The sequence below is a fragment of the Rhinopithecus bieti genome, unplaced genomic scaffold (assembly GCF_001698545.2).
Source record: "Rhinopithecus bieti isolate Rb0 unplaced genomic scaffold, ASM169854v2 scaffold_62033, whole genome shotgun sequence".
Classification (NCBI taxonomy): domain Eukaryota; kingdom Metazoa; phylum Chordata; class Mammalia; order Primates; family Cercopithecidae; genus Rhinopithecus; species Rhinopithecus bieti.
In genome coordinates, this window is record NW_016823575.1 from 342,495 (window position 1) to 355,000 (window position 12,506).

General features: G+C 40.0%; 1 protein-coding gene across 1 annotated transcript in view; it reads right to left on the bottom strand.

Moving 5' to 3' along the window:
- Positions 1–12,506, bottom strand: part of TGS1 (trimethylguanosine synthase 1) — a 50,346-nt gene that overhangs the window by 10,285 nt on the left and 27,555 nt on the right. Inside the window, 5 exon segments of the mRNA XM_017861653.1 lie at positions 456–534; positions 2,571–2,787; positions 8,698–8,841; positions 11,107–11,222; positions 11,224–11,254. Coding sequence (XP_017717142.1) covers positions 456–534; positions 2,571–2,787; positions 8,698–8,841; positions 11,107–11,222; positions 11,224–11,254 — 587 coding nt within the window.

Here is a 12,506-nt window from a genome sequence, read left to right on the forward strand (position 1 = left end):
AAAAAAAAAAAAAAAACACTTGAAATAATAATAATAATAAAAAAAAATACACTTGAAATCTCAGTCTTTCTTAGTTTCATTATTCCCTAGTGTCATTACTCCCTCTAGAGGCTAAAACATGAATCACCAACTCCAATTCTGGAAAGTTTTGAAATAAACCAAAACACAAGTTAAAGAAAAGTTAACTTTCTCTTTGTGAAAGTGTTAATGTAACTAGAAAAAGTTAATCAGCATAAATTGCATGATAAACAGTGATTTCCTCTCATTATTCAAGTACTCAAATGAGCCTGTCTACATCTAATATAACTTCCAGATACTTCCAGTTTTCTAAGAACAGTCAGTGAGTCAGGGACTTCTCAAAAACACATTCTCTGGTAAGGAAACGTCCTGTATCTTGTACTGCACTTGTAACAGTTAAGACAGAAACTCATGGAAGCTTTTCAGTAATGGCTTACCTGGTCAATATCAGCATTTCTTGGAAGAAAATAAACAATATTATTAGTGATCTTCTTGGAAAGTCTGAAAATTTCAAAGGTGGACAGCAGTTAAGGAAAAATAACGAAAACAGCAGTTAATTTCTAATCAGAAAGAGGTATGTTTTACTTATTGTAACTCAAATGTATTTCAAAATGTAACTAAAAAGCAAAAACTTAAACCCTTTAATGGAACCTAAAAGAGAATTACATACAAAATTTTGTAATTCAGCAAAATACTGTCTCGATAATTCAAAGACTAATAGTTAAATCGATTTCAGTTACCCTAGTGGTAGGTACTAGGCAAGAGTCAGAAATACAGATCCTTTCTCTGTCATTTCCTAATTATTGAAAAATAGAATAGGAAATAGGAAAGCACAACACCACGTTTTCCCAGTAAAGAATAAAGTAACCATGGCCATCGTAGTCTACACTCTAAATTTTGTGTTTTAATTTTTGACTTTATTTATTATTCTTGAGACAGTCTGGCTCTGCTTATTCATTTATTTTTGAGACAGGGTCTGGCTCTGCTGCCCAGGCTGGAGTACAGTAGTGCAATCTCAGTTCACTGCAACCTCCTCCTGGGTTCAAGCGATCCTCCTGCCTCAGCTTCCTGAGTAGCTGGGACTACAGGATTATAGGCATGTGCTACCACGCCCAGTTAATTTACACTGTAAATTTTTTTTTTTTTTTTTTGAGACAGAGTCTTGCTCTGTCATTCAGGCTGGAGTGCAGTGGCAGGTTCAAGCGATTCTCCTGCCTCAGCCTCCTGAGTAGCTGAGATTACAGGCACCCACCATCATGCCCAGCTAATTTTTATATTTTTAGTAGAGACAGGGTTCAGCCATGTTGTTCAGGCTGGTCTTGAACTCCTGACCTCAAGTGATTTGCCTGCCTTGGCCTCCCAAAGTGCTGGGAGTACAGGCATGAGCCACCACACCCCGGAGTATACTCTAAATTTTAATAGCAATTTAGAAATGTTTCCTGTTAAGAGTCAAACAGATGATTACTGTGGACTGGCAGGTAGCGAAAGGGACAAATAACAAACGTTACTCTATGAAATAAGGTTTTGCTTTGACATCTTGGAAGAGTAACAGGAAAAATGGGAAGATACACAGCAAATTAGTCAGCATCAGTGTCAACTGAAGAGTTATAGAATGGTTACCGACAAACTCCAGGGATATTTTTTGAGGAAATTCCCAATTCACAAGACAGTAAGTCCAATCTTTGTGTTCTAGTCCTTGTTTTATAATGGTAAAATCGAATAGCAAGCAAGGGAAACATGACCTCATATTTGTCATCACTTTTGGAGATCGACCCCACATAATTTTACATACATACCTGCTTTTTATGTAAAATAAACTAGAATTTACCAAATGCTGTTAGGTAATATTCCATCTCTTCACTAATTTCTCTCTCTCTTTTCTTTGAGATGGAGTCTCACCCTGTCGCCTAGGCTGGAGTGCAGTGGCGCAATCTCAGCTCACTGGAACCTCAGCCTCCGAGGTCCAAGCGATTCTCCTGCCTCAGCCTCCTGAGTTGCTGGGAGTACAGGCACGTGCCACCACGCCTGGCTATTTTTTTGTTATTTTTAGTAGAGATGGGGTTTCACCGTGTTAGCCAGGATAGTCTTGATCTCCGGACCTCGTGATCCACCTGCCTCGGCCTCCCAAAGTGCTTAGATTACAGGCGTGAGCCACTGTGCCTGGCCAATCTCTCTCTCTCTTTTGAGACAGAGTCCCACTCTGTTCCCCAGGGTGGAGTGCAGTGGTGCGATCTCAGGTCACTGCAACCTCTGCCTACTGCGTTCAAGTGATTCTCGTGCTTTGGCCTCCTGAGTAGCTGGATTACAGGCACGTGCCACCATGCCTGGCTAATTTTTGTATTTTTAGTAGAGATGGGGTTTCATCATGTTGGCCAGGCTGGTCTCGAACTCCTGACCTCAGGTGATCCACCTGCCTCAGCCTCCCAATGTGCTAGGATTACAAATGTGAGCCACCCCGCCCACCCTCCCACACTCCCGCTTTCTCTCACTCTCATGCTCCTTTCTCTCCACAATCACTGTTTCAGTAAACTCTTAAGACTTCCAAAGGATATCCATCAGGAGACATCATCGTCCTAATGTCAAAGGTCTCTGCAGTGGCATAGTCTGGCCCTCCCCAAGGCGGGCTGAGGAACACAACATCAGCCTTTAAACAAGCAGCCAGCAGTAAGAAATCTCCACAGATGAACTCTATCTTATCTGCTATCCCATAAACTTCTGCATTATTACGAGCAAGGGCAATCTTAACAGGATCGATATCAATGGCAATCACTAAAAATGGGAAAAGAAAAAATGAGTTAATTGACACTGATTATTATATAAGCTAGTTTATCTTTCGAATAGTCTGTCATCTTCTGTATAAGAACTCTTTTTAAAGAGGAGGAGACATTTGGCCACATATACCCAATATATAGACTTCAGTTTAAATTTTTTATTTAAATTAGAAAGATTCACTTGTGTTATACCAATAAAATGTGACTTGAAGGTCTTGGCTTTCTTGTCTCATTCTACAGCTTTTCCTAAGCAAGTGGTAATACTTGCCACAAAATATCTACTGAGTGCCAAATATGTGGCCACCACTGTGCTGTGCTACAGCCTGAGCAGGAAATACTTGAAAAGGTCACTGTATGGACAGCCTATAATGCTAGGTTTTGGAAAAGACAAACTTGCCTAAAATGTAGCAATGCCCAAATGAACACAAATTCGACAACTTCTAAGGAAAACCAAAATAAAACACATTTTTACAAACTTATATAGCCAAGTGATGAAGAAGTGTAAAAACACCTGCCGATAATGTTGAATGAGACATTTTAGGTAGAGGAAACAGATAATATTATGTTTTCAGCAAATGGACTTTCATTTACTTTATTCCAATTTTATAATTAGCAACGTAGACATAATTTAATTTTAGCCTATCCATGTTCTGCAGTAAACTACTCAGTACACTTGCATGTGCACTAGTGTTAATGGCAGTATTCTTTATTTGAAAGGGCTAAGTGGAACAGTGACGCTTACAGCGCGGTTGTCATGGAAATGTAGTTGTTTTCCAGAAAATGCTAGTTCCCAAATTTGTTAACGTTTTTGAGAAATAATGTGCTAAATCACTTGAACAATAAATATAAGCACCAATTATAATGCATTGCAAACTCATACATTTATGATGCTGTTTTTCCTGTTCTAAATAAACTAACATTCACATTTGTAAGAGAAAAGATCCTTTTCAGCTGCTCAGTCTGTTACATTTATAGTTCAGAGACAGGGAAAGATATGCTGATAATACTAAAATTCAAAAGAAAAGTGACTTTCAACATCAAATCTATTCAGTTAATCCTATTTTCATCTGTATTTCTTTTGAAGGCAGACTTTTAGGCCTAATAAGAATGGAAGCATTCAATCTATCACATAAAAGAAATGCTGGCTGGGCACGGTGGCTCATGCCTGTAATCCCAGCACTTTGAGAGGCTGAGGCGGGTAGATCCCTTGAGCTCAGGAGTTTGAAACCTCATCTCTATCAAAAACACAAAAAATTAGCCAGGTGGGGTGGCATGTGCCAGCAGTCCCAGCTAGTCAGGAGGTTTAAGTGGATCACTTGGTCCTGGGAGGAGGAGGCTTCAGTGAGCTGAGACTGTGCCACTGCACTTCAGCCTGAGTGACAGAGCGAAACACCTCCACCCTACAACTGAAAAAAAAAAAAAAAAAAAAAAAAGCTGACAAATGTTACTCCTCAGCCACACTAGCACACCTCAACTGCTTAATACCCACATGTGGCTACTAGCTGGCTATCATATTGGACAGTACACACATAGAACATATAAGTCATCGCAAAAAGTTCTACCAGGCAGTACTGTTGCTAAACTACCAGAACACATACAAAGGGGAAAGATATCTTTAACAACAGCAACATGCAAAACTTTACAGATTCCCTAACCCTTCAGTAATGCACAGACAGCAACTATCTGAGTGGAAATAAATCTGGCACAAAGGGATAATCTCAACTATATGCAATGCCATCTTTTTGTATGTATGTTGCATATATATGTAAATGTATAAATACACATACAGTTCAAGCATAACTGATTATATGAATGTGTATATGAGCACACATGAACATACATTTATGATAGGGAACTCAAAACAGTTAAGTGTAATTGATTATATGGATATACATATATTTACATATGTACACACAAACGCACTAAATCAATTATACTTTAATTGTTTTGAATTCCCTGCCATAATGTAGTTAGCTCAACCATCCTAGGGGGATACTAGGAGGAGTACTGATAACTGACATTCATGGAACACCTGTGAACTACCACTTCTGGTTCGGGGGGCAAGTTATGGGACTCCACTACCCTGAACATGCTGGAGGGTTCCTGAGTTTCCAGTACCACATGCTGCAAAGGCAGAAGTTACATCATGACAGCACTGGGAAGGCCACGGGGTTTGCTGTCTGCCTCTTTTTATCCCCAGAGGCTGGCAATCTCTAAGGGTTAGTCCCTTTAGCTTGGGATCCACATTAGACATCTTCCTTTAGTAAATACAGAAAGCCTCGGCAAAAGACCTATACTCCTAGAAATACAAATCTATGGGCTAAGGGCGGTGGCTCATGCCTGTAATCCCAGCACATTGGGAGGCCGAGGTGGGTGGCCAACATGGTGAAACCCCACCTCTACTAAAAACAAAAAGTTAGCTAGGCGAGGTGGCAGGCCCCTGTAGTCCCAGCTATTTGGGAAGCTGAGGCAGAAGAATCACTTGAACCCGGGAGGCGAAGGTTGTAGTGAGCTAAGATTGCGCCGCTGCACTCCAACCTGGGCAACAGAGTGAGACTCCATCTCAAAAAAAAAATAAATAAATATATACCTACATATAGACGGTTTGAGTAATAAATCTGAGAAAACTTTCACATCTCTTTGCTACTTTATCAGGGAGCAGGTGTTTCAATCATCGTGTTATGATGTAAGGCCAAAATGAAGATACATTTTACAACTTTTAAGGAAAACCATTTTAAGGCAATAAACATTGATTTTAGCCCATAGGAATGGCTTATCTGGCAAAGTCTGAGAAGAACTTTGATAGTAAATAGTAAATTCAAGGAAAAAAGAAAATAACCACTACTCTAGTAAACACGAAAGTAGCTTATCTCTAGGCTATCAGGAGACCATGTAAAGTTAGCAAATATCATGCCTTGGAGCATAGGAGTATTAAAACAGGGGCCACATTTCATCAGCACTGACCATAATGGCAAGGCAATAAGATCATTTTCAGTGCAACTTGATTAAAGTCAGTTTCTCTGACTAGACTGAGCAAGGACTGAGTCTGTTTTTTCTACAGCTACTACGTGCTTTCCAAAATCATATTACGCTTCCTAAACATTAACTTCATATAAATTAATGAGATTCAGTAGAAATCTGTTGAAATGAAACTATCATTGATATGTATAATATGAAGATATTTAAAAATATGCATCTTCAGAATGAAAACTAAATAAAAACTCTGCTTCTCAGTGTGGTGGCTCATGTAATTCCAGACTTTTAGAGGTCAAAGAGAGGACTGCTTAAAGCCAGGGGTTTAAGACTAGCCTGGGGAATACAGCAAGATCCTGTCTATACCAAAATTTAAAAAAAATTAGCAGGGCATGGTGGCACATGCCTGTAGTCTCAGCTACTTGGGAGGCTGATATGGGAGGATCATTTGAGCCCGGGAAGTCAAGGCTGCAATGAGTCCTGATCATGCCACTACACTTTAGCCTGGGAGATATAGTGAGACCCTGTCTAAAAACAAAACAAAGAAACAAACAAACAAACAAAACCCTGTTTTATGACCCAGCTATATCAGTTTGGGCAGAATGTTTAACTTCTTCAACCCATTTTTTCCCCTGGGGAAAAGCACATTACCTACCTGACACAGTTACTGGCAGTTACACAGTGGTAGGGGTTTTCTTTCTTGTGATCCCAAAGTCAAGCAACAAATATTATATGACAATGAGGTAATATTTAAATAATTTGTAGTCTCTGAAATTTAAAGCTTTTTGAAAGGTGTCACAGAGGTCATCTAAATTCAATGTCTCCTTTAAATTAAGGTTAAATGATGTCCAAAGTCATAAAGATAGTGAGTGCAAAGGCTGGGACTCCCTGTCTACTGTTCAATACTCTCCTGTTTTGGTATTTTTGGTTTTATAAAATATTACGATCTTGGCTTCAAGTTAGTAGGTGTGTCAGTATAATCTTGGGCAAGTTATTTTATCTTTTTATGTCTCAGTTTACCTGTGAAACACAGATAGTAAGACATAATTCACAAGATTGTTGATTAAATAAATTAATACATATAGTTGGCCCTTAACATGGACATTAGGAGCCCTGACCCCTTGTGAAGTCAAAAATCTGTGTATAATTTTGGACTCCCCAAACTTAACTTTTAATAGCCTACTGTTGACCTAAAGCCTTACCAATAATGTAAACAGTTAATTAACATATATTTTGTACACTGTATGTATTATACATAGTATTCGTAAAATAAAGGAACCCAGAGAAAAAAACTTACTAAGTAAATCATACGGAAAATACATTTACAGTACTGTATTTATTAATAAGGTAGGTTTTTTTTTGAGATGGAGTCTCACTCTGTTGCCCAGGTTGGAATGCAGTGGCATGATCTCGGCTCACTGCAACCTCCACCTCCTGGGTTCAAGCAATTCTCTTGCCTCAGCCTTCCGAGTAGCTGGGACGACAGGCATGCACCACCTCACCTGGTTAATTTTGTATTTTTAGTAGAGACGGGGTTTTTCCATGTTGGTCAGGCTGGTTGCGAACTCCCGACCTCAAGTGATCGGCCCACCTCGGCCTCCCAAACTGCTGGGATTACAGGCATGAGCCACCGTGCCCGGCCTATAATTTTTTTTAAGAGCCTGGGTCTCACTCTGTTGCCCCAGCTGGAATGCAGTGGTGCACTCCAGCACCACTGCAGCCTGCAACTTCTGGGCTCAGGTCATCCTCCCATCTCAGCCTGAGTAGCTGGGACTATAGGCACACACCACCATGCCTGGCTAATTTTTAAATTTTTTCTTTAGATGGAGTCTCATTTTGTTGCCCAGACTGGAGTGCAGTGGCATGATCTCAGCTCACTGCAACCTCTGCCTCCTGGGTTCAAGTGAGTCTCCTGTCTCAGCCTCCGTAGCTGCGACTACAGGTGCGTGCCACCACGCCCAGCTAATTTTTGTATTTTTAGTAGACGGGGTTTCGCCATGTTGGCCAGGCTGGTGTCAAACTCCCGACCTCAGGTGACCTGTCCACCTCAGCCTCCCAAAGTGCTGGGATTACAGGCATAAGCCACTGTGCCTGGTTAATTTTTAAATTTTTTTCTAGAGACCAGGTTGGTCTCAAACTCCTGGCCTCAAGTGATCCTCCTGCCTCTAACTCCCAAATTGCTAGAATTATGGGCATGAACCACCATGCCCAGGCAAATTTTAACTTTTTACAGATCTGTGCATATTTTATAGTAGTAAATGATAAAACAAACTAGTATCTACATATGTTTGATGTATTCAAGACATTCTTTTTTGTTTTTTGAGGCGGAGTCTCGCTCTGTCGCCCAGGCTGGAGTGCAGTGGCCGGATCTCGGCTCACGCCATTTTCCTGCCTCAGCCTCCCGAGTAGCTGGGACTACAGGCGCCCGCCACCTCGTCCGGCTAGTTTTTTGCATTTTTTAGTAGAGACGGGGTTTCACTGTGTTAGCCAGAATGGTCTCAATCTCCTGACCTCGTGATCCGCCCATCTCGGCCTCCCAAAGTGCTGGGATTACAGGCTTGAGCCACCGCGCCCGGCTGGCATTCTTAACTTTTAAATTATTTCAATGTATCTAGGCTACAGGGGATTCATCTGCATTTTTTTTTTTTAATTGTCACAAATCTCCAGAACATTTTCCAATGTATTTACTTAAAAAAATTTGGGTGTACATGGACTCATGCAGTTCAAACTTGTATTGTCCAAGTGTCAACTGTAGGAAGCATTTACACCAGTATGTAATACAAAGTATATGCTTAATATATGCTAGCTATTATATCATTTCATATTAAATTATTAATTATATATTAAACCTCAGTAAGATAGGCTGTAGCAAAATCGAAACATTTACTGAATAAACTGGACATAAAATAGTTCTCTTCCATTGATGGCTAATTACCTCTCATTCCTGTTAAGGCAAACTGAATGGTATTTCCTCCAACCCCACAGAATGCATCTACTACAACATCACACTTGAAGGACTGACTAACACGGCCAGCAATGTGTTCAGCAATCTTCTCGGGTGTAACTGAAAACCAGCCCTCTGCAAAGGAAGAATATTTGTGTTAACTTGTTCAATTTCAAGAAGCCAAGGCAAGCATAAACATAGCAAACATAACTATATCTTACATACTTTTAAAAGCTTAGTTTCCCTTTTAAAAAATTATAAATTACCCAGTTTTAAAGAAAAAAAATTCAAAGTTTGTTACAAAAAGCAGTACCATTCCCAATTTCCACAGAAATGACCTCATTCTTAACCTAATTTTCTTGTAATACTGTATACCTCCATCTTTGCAATAACTGAATTACAATTTTGATGTTTCTGTTTGAGGCTTTAACTACTGACTCCTGTGGAAAATAGAGAACTAGCTGCTCTAATTGGCTAGCTCCCCACACTCCACTGAGTTTCCCAATAATTTCACTCCTAAGGTTGAAGCAATAGCCTGGATTTGTATTGGACACTCCAGAAGAAACTGAAGTTTTCTTTTTTTTTTTGGAGACAGTGTCTTGCTCTGTTGCCCAGGTTGGAGTGCAACGGCATGCCTGATCTTGGCTCACTGCAACTTCTGCCTCCTGGCTTCAAGTGATTCTCACGCCTCAGCCTCCTGAGTAGTTGGGACTACAGGCACAAGCGACCACACTCAGCCAATTTTTGTACTTTTAGGAGAAATGGGGTTTTGCCATGTTAGCCAGGCTGGTCTTGAACTCCTAGCCTCAAGTGATGTGCCTGCCTCAGTCTCCCAAAGTGCTGGGATTACAGGTGTGAGCCACCATGCCTGGCCAAAACTGCATGTTTTTAAAGGGTCAGAAAAAGCAGGAGCTGATAGCAAAAGGCCACAGGGCTGCAGAAGTATAGGAGGAATAGCAGAGCCCTCATTATTTTCAGAAATGAGGTCCTGTGTCCATTCTAGAGGAAACAGAATACTGACCTCCTTCTTTCCTAGTAGGAAAAATTCACATTTTTCAGAAAGACATTTATCTGAACAAAATGATGTGCTGGGCTGGGTGTGGTGGATTACTTGAGCCCAGGAGTTTGAGAGCAGCCTCGGCAACATGGCAAAACCCTGTCTCTACAAAAAATTAGCCAAGCATGATAGTGCTTGCTTGTAATCCCAGCTACTTAGGAGGCTGAGGCATGAGGATTGCTTTAGCCTGGGAGGTGGAGGTTGCAGTGAACCGAGATTGTGCCACTGTATTCCAGCCTGGGTGACAGAGTGAGACCCTGTCTCAAAAATAAATAAATAAAAAAATAAAATAAAAGAAAAGAAAAGAAAAGAAAAAAATAATGTGTGTGTGTTAATTTTCCTGTTGCCTCCCCTTACCAAAACTTTAAATGGCTCTTCGATACTGGAAAAATAAGAACATACACTTTTATATAATTGCAAGTGTTTTCCACTCTTATTTCTCCTTACAAATTCCTATGTACTTCTTCCAATACACAGCATTTTGCAAATTGTTTTAAAAGGGTCGGAGAACCCCTGAAATTCCATCACAGATTAAGAACTTCTGATTTTGATAGTTAATAAAAACCAATATTTAGGTAACCCCAACATGAAAATGAGCATCAGTCTGCAAGACTGAGTTAAGTAAGTTGTTGCAGATCACGGCAGGAAAGCTGGAGAAAGAATTCAAAATTTGCAAAGTTAATTAATTAAATTGTATCTTTCTGCACTAGCTATTTCTTGATCAGGTTTTCCATTTAATAACTTATCAATCGCTTTTGCTACCTATCCTAAGGTGCTACAAATACAGATTAAACCCAAATCTGAAGTTTTAAAAATACACACACATATATATATACCCAAATTGAAGGACATTCTATAAAATAAATGGCCATTGATCCTTTGAAAAATGTTAGTCATGAAAGACAAAAAAGGCTAAGGAAAGATTCCAGATTAAAGGAAACTAAAGAACATGAAAAATAAATGCAATAAATGATCCTATACTGGAAGGAAAAAAAATATGATAAAGGACAAGATTAGGACAATTGATGAAAGTATAAACTGTAGATTATAATAGTGGAACAATGTTAAATTGATAATTTACTGTTTTAAACAACAATATACTTGTTCTTAGGAAATATACGCTAAAGTATTAAGGAGTATGGGCATGATGTGTGTTAAGTACTGATCAGAAAAAGATACACACACATACATATGGAGACAGAATGAGAAAGTAAATGGGGCAAAATGTTGAAAATAGCTGAATCTGGGAAAGGGGATATGAACATTCCCTGTATTAATCTTACAACTTTCTGTAAATTTGAAATGGTTTCAAAATAAAGCTAAAAAATACATATATACTTTACCTCTGTCCAACTTAATCCCATCATCAAAACGGGAGAAGAGCCTGTACCTCTGGGCCCAGTATTTTGCCAGCTCAGGCACAGCAGCTATTTCAGGAGGCAAACCATTCACCTTTTCTTCTTCTTCTTGTTCTTCTTCTTTTAACTTCAGCTAAAATAAAATATAAAGAATATAGATGCTAAGAAAAAATTAGTATCACAGGTGAGTTTATCTAAAAATGAAGCCACACCAAATAATTACAAGCAGAAGATGTATATAACGACACACCCAGAGAAACAGGAAAGCCTGATGGAAACACCACTGGCTTCAATCACCGCCAGCACTTTGCTACTTACTGGCTTTGTAAGCTTGGAAAAGTAACCGAGGCTCTTTAAGCTCCAATTATTAATTTCTATAAAAGGAATGAATGGGCAGAGCGTGGTGGCTCACATCTGTAATCCCAGCACTTTGGGAGGCCGAGGCAGGTGGATCACCTGAGGTCAGGAGTTCGAGACCAGCCTGGCCAACATGGTGAAACCCCATCTCTACTAAAAATACAACAATTTTGTGGGCGTGGTGGTGGGCGTCTAATCCCAGTTACTTGGGGGGCTGAGGCAGGAGAATCGCTTGAACCCAGGAGGTGGAGTTTGCAGTGAGCCAAGATCGCGGCACTGCACTCCAGCCTAGGCGACAAGAACAAAACTCAGTCTTAAAAAAGAAAAAAAAAGAGTGATGGGGCTGGATGCAGTGGCTCACGCCTGTAATCCCAGCACTTCAGGAGGCTGAAGCAGGTGGATCACCTGAGGTCAGGAGTTGGAGATCAGCCTGACCAACATGGTGAAACCCTGTCTCTACTAAAAAAAATACAAAAATTAGCCTGGCATGGTGGCAGGCGCCTGTAATCCCAGCTACTTGGGAGGCTGAGGCAGAAGAATCGCTTGAACCTGGGAGGCGGATATTGCAGTGAGCTGAGAATGCGCCACTGCACTCCAGCCTGGGTGACAGAACAAGACTGTCTCCAAAAAAAAAAAGAAAAAAGAATGAATGAGTTAGTGAGTGGTATTTTACTAACTTAATTCACAGCAATGATAGGAAATATGTAGAAATACTGCTATAGACATAAAAGTTATTACTTCTGTTAGCCAAGATACTGCTTTATGTGGTGAATTATAGAAATCTAAACATTTCCTTTCTATCAAGGACTAGATTAGGCTCTAGCTCTCAGCCACATCAAAGTCACCTGGCATCTGAGAACCTGAAACAAGGGTCACCAGCTCCATTCCATAGAAAAGAATCTCATTCATTCAGAGGCTGATTTTTTTCCTTAATTAATTTTTATCAGTTTGGTTATTTGGTTTCAGTCCTCAGCAAATCAGAAGCAACAACACAGACAGATGAGACTTTTGTCAGAGTTAAGTATAAA